This window comes from Drosophila takahashii, chromosome 2L (assembly GCF_030179915.1).
Source record: "Drosophila takahashii strain IR98-3 E-12201 chromosome 2L, DtakHiC1v2, whole genome shotgun sequence".
NCBI lineage: Eukaryota > Metazoa > Arthropoda > Insecta > Diptera > Drosophilidae > Drosophila > Drosophila takahashii.
Window position 1 is genome coordinate 21,937,363 of NC_091678.1, and position 6,928 is coordinate 21,944,290.

The 6,928-nt window shown below is 38.9% G+C and overlaps 1 protein-coding gene across 1 annotated transcript; it reads left to right on the forward strand.

Moving 5' to 3' along the window:
• Positions 1–2,155: 2,155 nt before the first annotated feature.
• LOC108067612 (uncharacterized) lies at positions 2,156–4,106 on the forward strand. The gene is made up of 2 exons (XM_017156722.3): positions 2,156–2,946; positions 3,577–4,106. The coding sequence occupies exons 1-2, from the start codon at positions 2,171–2,173 to the stop codon at positions 3,905–3,907; spliced, it is 1,107 nt and encodes a 368-aa protein (XP_017012211.2). The 5' UTR covers positions 2,156–2,170; the 3' UTR covers positions 3,908–4,106.
• Positions 4,107–6,928: the final 2,822 nt, after the last annotated feature.

Genomic DNA, 6,928 nt, shown 5'->3' on the forward strand with positions numbered 1-6,928 from the left:
CCTATTGCTTAAGACTTTTAAAAAAAATTATTCGCATAAATAAATTAACTACCTACAATAATTCAAGAACATACATTTTGTAATTGAGATCTTATAAAAATTTTGAATTAGGTTTTAAAAGATGTTTTAAAATTAAATTATAGCTAACAAAATTACAAATTAAATTAAAGCTTTTAGAGTGAAATAAATATGTTTATAGTCATGAAATGTTTATATGAATTATTTTTACGGTTCCTTGAGGACTAAAGTGCCCATTAATAATTTAAGAGCATTCCCTGTTCCTTAAATAAACTCGATAATTTTTCGCCTTTTACATTTCCCATTTTCCTTTCTGCTAACGACGTTAGTTTGTTCACTTTTTCCACCTTGTTTTTGCTTATTAGTACATAGTTTTCATTTTTATGCGACTGCTGCACGAGCTTTTTTATACTCCTCGTAATACATTTTTTTTTGAAGGTTGCTTGCCGACTGGCTTTGTTTTTTCAACTGGGCTTGTACTTGGGCCATAAATTTTTAAAACTTGAACGCGAATGTGTGCCATGGTGTGCATTGTTGATGTTCTTGCCGCACTTGCAGGCCTGAAAATGCAAAGCTGGAAATTCGCTGTGAAACATTTTCCCGCTGGTTTATGATGTTTTTTGTTGCTGTTGATATGTTAATCGCGCTGTGCATGCAATTTTAGTATTATTTGGCCATTTGTTTAATTTTAACGCCACCTCGGCAGTATTTTTTGTCACATGGTATGCATTTAACATTAAATTTAATAGGCCCAGCCGAGGGGCATTTAATTTTAATTACAAGGCGGTTACAAAAAACGGTAACCTATGCCGCAAAATATGTATTATGTAAATTAGTGGAGGGGGGGAAGTACTATTACACACATGCTCTCCGCCCTTCCAAATACAATCAAAGGTATGCTCATATAAATGCCTCGAATTTTATTGTTTTACGTGCGCCAAGGTCCTTCCTAAGCTGCACGAGTGTGAGTGTGGGACCTCATAAATGGTGTAAGACGGCCATAAACGCCTCTCCTTTGCCATGTGTGTGAGTACCTTTGTCATAAAATGTGCGTAAAACTTCCTTGTGGCATTTATTGATAAAACGTTTGGGCAATGAATTCCTATTTGAGAAGAAGGCTTAAAGCCAAAGAGAACAAATGTTATCAGCCGGCAGGTGAGGGCATAAACTGGAAAATTGCATGCATACCAGACATGTCATCCCGGCGCATTATTTATTCGATAATGATTACATAGATGGCGGGGTGAAATTCTTATCGAGTTTAAGAAGTTGGGTTGAGGTGCTAGACCAAAACGAAAAAAAAACACGGGGTAGGTTGATTCCCTGAAAGACGATGGATAAATTAGAATTAATATCTTAAAATATTTGAAAATAATATCTGGTTGAATTTAAATCAATATTTATTATTAATTTATGTTATTCATACTTACTTTAAATAATTTTAAATAAAAAATTAAAATAGAGGCAAAGCAAAGCGAATCTAGAATAAAATATTTCAATTTAATTCAATTAATTTTGAGCAAATTGTACTGTTTTCCTGATAAAGTTTTAGGTATAAACTAGTTTTTAGTATAAACTTTAAATTTAACTTATCTTTTAACCCTAAAAGATAACGGACCTTTTAAATATATAAGCTGGTTTTTATTGTTAATCAACTTGTTTTACAAAAAGCATTTACTTAAGCTTAAACTAAGACATTAACTTCTTATGAATCTTCGTTAAAACCTTTCTTTAGCTTTTAAGGCAAACAAAAAAAAAGCCATGAGAATAAAGTATTTTATGATTATGGTAAAACTTTCAATTTATTCTGATTTAGGTTCTTAAATATACCCTAATTTATTTAAAAATTTCGGAGCGAATTAAAACTCTCTTGCAGCCCGGTAATGAAGCACTAAAAATGCAAGAAAACTTTTTTAACTTTGGTTTGACTCAGCGAAGATGGCGCTTCTTTCGCCCCCCAAAAATTTCACAACCATGAGGTGGAATGGGTCCAGATACATTATCTCCAGCTAACATCTTGTGAGCGTTATCGTCGAATGTCAATGGCAGTTATCTGTCGATAGATACAATTGCTCTCAGAAACTGATATAAAAGCGCTGTTCAGCGAAAATTTCCCAATAGCAACGCGTAGCCCACATCGAATTGGGCCAAAATGGATTTTACCCTGCTGACGATTGCCCTCGTGCTCTCACCTGTACTTCTATTTGCACCTGTCCGCTGTCAGGTGGCCTCCTGCAATGCGGGGAGCGGTGCTGTCCGCCAGAAACGCATCGTTTTCCGCAGCCCGGGAACAGGTGAGATGGCCAAGTTGGACACTTGCCAGTACCGCGTGGCGCCATGGAGCGTACAGGTGTGTCAGGTGCGCTTGGACTTCGAGCGTTTGGAGCTGCCGCAGCCGCAGTTGAATGCCAGTTCCGGACTGCTGGAGTGCGTTGATTTTCTGCAGATTCAGCATTTCCGGCTCTGCGGTCGCAGCAGCGGTCAGCACTTGTATTTACCGAATGGCCGGGGTCAGGAGCTGCAGCTTTTGTTCCGGCTGGCCACGCCCCTCGGCAAGCAGTCCAGCTGGCAGGTGACTCTCACCCAGCTGGAGTGCCCCAGGGACTCTGGTGCATCAAACACAAGGCAACCCGAGGTTCAGACACCAACTGTGCGGCCGTTGCTCCCATTTTTGGGCAACTTCCTGCCGCGCACCATTTTCGGCGGACAAAGTGGAATCGGTTCGGGTTCCGGTCCTGCTGCCCAGCTCATCCAGACCTTAACCTCGCCCTCATTGACTGATCTGGAGATGCTGGCGCCGCTGGGCTGCGATCAGTACTTCAGGACCGCGACTGGCGGCATCGTGAGCTTCAATTTCGCTGGTGGCATCTATATGCCCAACATGAAATATTCGATTTGCGTCAAGGGAGCGGCAGATAGCGAGATAAGGTGAGTGAGTCAGCCCAGCAAAGGCATTGCAAATATTTATTTGAGAGGCTTGGAATTTATAATTAGTTATGAAAAAAAAATGTGTTCAACATTTACCGTAATTAGTTCAAATTGGAAAAGAAATGATTTATTTACTTTGGTTTTCCCATTGAACATTAAAATAAACAAGCTTGTTTATTATGCATCCACAGAAAAAAAATTCGATATAAAATTGGGTAACTTCTACCATATTTCATATCAATAGAAAGCCGACATGATTAATGTCAAATTTAAGATTCAAACATAACATCCTGATATTTTAGCACATCTTAAAAGTTATTAAGATACTGTTTAAAAATACCAAATGTAGTATTTTTTAACAAATATTGTAAAACATAATCTCTATTCATATGAAAATTATATGAATAATATAATCTTTAAAATATATCAAACTAAACTTAGCTTGTGCCCAATTTTTTTCTGTGTAACTTTTCGTAATTAAAAAATTATAAAAAAGAATAAATTAAGTATCAAATGTAAATTATACAAAAATATACAAAATTATATTTGTTATCACATCAACTACTATTTAACTTGCGGTAATTATTAAATATTAATAATGTTGATTTATTTTTTCCCAAACACAATCAGCTACAAGATCGAGCACTTTGAGCTCTCAAAGGCGAACGCCGAGCAGCAAGGACCTGCCTACGACACCGATTGCCGCAGCACAGTGTTGACCCCGTTGCGTGCATCCGACTATCTGAGCATTCCCAATGCCTACATGGTCGGCAGGCCGGAGCTGCAGGCCACTTATTACTGTGGCAATGGATTGGGCGGCCAGGAACTGGTGGCCCGACCACCGTTCGTCCTGCGATTCGCCAGTGATTCGCAGTCCAGTGGCTCCGAAACGGGCTTCCAGCTGACCTACACGGTCCGCCGGTCACAGGATACTCCTCCTCCGTTGACCACAGAACTGTAAATTGGCATAAATAAAGCCGCAGTCTTAACTAAATCAACGCACACAAGTCAGCTGGAATTGACATTATTAAATGCTGCAGTGATACTCGCACTGTGAACCAGGACATTCCATGCCCACGGATTTGCCTTAATTAAATGCCCGGCTCCGGCATTAAGTCACATGTATCCGTATCTCAGTATATGCAAATAAATTATGGAAAGCCCAGTGGCATAAATGGCATGTGGTTGACAATTATGGCCAAATGCGTAGGGGAAACGGGTTCAATGGAATGTGGATAGAATTTCATAGTTGATTATTTTGCAGAACAATGTGGAGCTTTTAGCTTCGAGTAAGAAAATAATGTGGAATAGATATTGGCCTGGCATGAGTTTGTGGAGGCACTTAGTTCAGAAATTTAATGGGACGAATTTATCGTACTGGTATTTATAACGGAATTCTCATATCACTTCACAGTTTTGCCAGTATTTTATCTGATAGATACATTCCATGAGGCTTGAAAGGAATTTCATTGGTTTATTAATTACAGAATTGGTTATCTTGGATACTTAAATAAATAGGTATGTAAAAACTATAATTATAATAATTATTATAAGAAGAGAAAAACTTAAAGTTATTCTTTATTTAATTCATGAATTTAATGTTTGTGAATTTATCGTACTGGTATCTGAGACTAATAGATACATTCCATGAAGCTTGAAAGGAATTTCATTGGTTTCTTAATTACGGAATAGGTTATCTTGGATATTCAAATAAATAGGTGTGTAAAAACTATAAATATAATAATTATTATAAGAAGAGAAAAACTTAAAGTTCTTCTTTACTGTAGCAGCTACTTCCCCAAGGTATTTCGCAACATTTTGGGCATCACTCTTGGGAACTTTAAATAAAATAGACCCGACAGCCACGCCCACGTGGATATTTACATATATAATTGCAAACTGGTGTAACTTGTTTGGATATTCCGTTGGAGGGACAGCCCCTCGCCCACTCAACCCCCAGAAACTTTTCACACATGGCTGCAGGAGCGGATGCGAAAGCTTTTCAGGGGGATGAGGGTGGGGATGCAGTGACATTTTGATGCCGACACAGCTGCCACAATTGCCAGCCCATGTATTTTTAATGAAAATTTAACAAAATTTCTGCGGTTTAAGTGCGAAAATTGCTGAAAGCGAGCAGCGCAGGTGGCTGATCGATATACATGTTCGGCGGAAGCGAACGCGGAAGTGCGAATTTTTGTGCGATTCAGTTGATGGAGCACATATGCAAGCTGCTGCAAAATGTCGAGCAAATAAGGCCTTAGGCCAAACGGATATGGAAAGGGATAAATTCAGCATTAAAGGGGACATTGTTAAGTGCCTGGTAAACAGAATGAAATTGCATTTGCATCGATGACCCGAACACTGGGGATAGTCATATGCTCCGACACGATGCCAAACAATGTGAGCCAGCTCGTTTTGTCCAACATCGACTGCCTTCCCTCTCGAATTTATGTAGTCTGTTTTTTTCTGGCCAACACTTCTGCCCGTTTAACGTTTCTATCCTGGGGCAAATTGTTTTTGCAAAAGATGCTCCGGCATCTTGGACTTTCTTTGGGCCATCCTTCGCCTTTGGCTTTCTGCCAGCCAGAAAAAGGGACTTAAAGTCTTGTCCTTAGCCCAAACTGGAAAACCAGCTGGAAATGGAGCTTGCATTACATATTGCATTCGGCCTTAATGGTCACTTCATAAATGCAGGCAATTAGAACGCTCGGCACACACTGCGTATGCGTGCTAAAAATTTGGCAGCTGCTAAAAGCCATGATTGTTGGCCAGGCGCAGTTTTAATTGCGGAATTTCGAGAAGCCAGTGAATAACTGAGATGTTTAATTAGTTTTTGGCTTCCAACTAAGTATACGCATATTTCATTACACGCTGCTTGTTGGAATTTGAATGTTCAAATGTACAAAAGTTACATTGATGTACACGCATACATTCATGTCCGCTTCTTCTTCTTATTTTTTGACGTTCTTTTGCTCTCTCGATATTCTCCTTCACTTCTATTCTGGCATCGAGAGCGTGCGGTTCATACAGTTTAAATCTGCGTTATTATTTATTCACTGGAAGGTCGTCTGCTTAATACTTAATTGTATTATATCCATTTATTGACAAAACCATAGGTTATGGGCCCAGACACAATTGCAGTGAATAAATAATGGTGTTTTTAACGTTACAATGTGAAAGTGCATAAAAGTGAAAAAGTTATATGTGTGTGTGTGCATACGAATATGCGTATCTACATACATGCGGTGGTCCATGAACAACAAGGAGCGATTCCTAAACTATAGAGAGTTAAATTGGTTTTATATATATAACGCTGCGAAAAATTCGCTGCAAAACAATTTTATATTTCCAGGAAGAAGCTACATACATATCACCAATTCGCCGTGATCTTTCTAGAACTTCTACGAATTCGCCGAGAACACATACACACACACAAACGCTTCGACAAATTTGCCGCAAATCTCCACGTTGCGGCGGGACAGTGTTGCCAGACAGTGCTGCTGCTGAAAGACATTGTTGCAGGACAGTGTTGAGCGACGTTAATGCTGTTGAAAGTTGCTGGCCGCTGTTGCTAAATATTACTTTGAAAAGTTGTTGTTGCGGAGTTATTGCTGTTGGAGGTTGCTGTTAGGTGTTGCTAAGAAGAGTTGCCAGGTAGTTGTTGCGGTATTTTTCTTTATAGAGAACCATACAATGGATAAAGGAAAAAGGAATATCAAACCGTTTGATGGAGAAAAATATTCAATATGGAAGTTTAGAGTGAGAGCGCTGTTAGAGGAGCACGATATTTTGAGTGTTATAGATGAAACTCATGCAGAAGTGACCGATGAGATAAAAAAGGCAGAACGCAATGCAAAAAGCTTAATAATTGAATATTTAAGTGATGCTTTCTTATCTTACGCTAACAGTGAAAGCACTGCTAAGCAAATTTTTGCAAATTTAGATGCAATTTACGAAAGGAGAAGCTTGGCATCGCAACTAT

What these genes read in the sequence shown, in the direction of transcription:
- LOC108067612 (XM_017156722.3), top strand. Translation starts at nt 2,171, where the DNA reads ATGGATTTTACCCTGCTGACGATTGCCCTCGTGCTCTCACCTGTACTT. An exon ending in GCGGCAGATAGCGAGATAAG is followed by an intron (nt 2,947 to 3,576) that starts GTGAGTGAGTCA and finishes AAACACAATCAG; the next exon opens with CTACAAGATCGAGCACTTTG.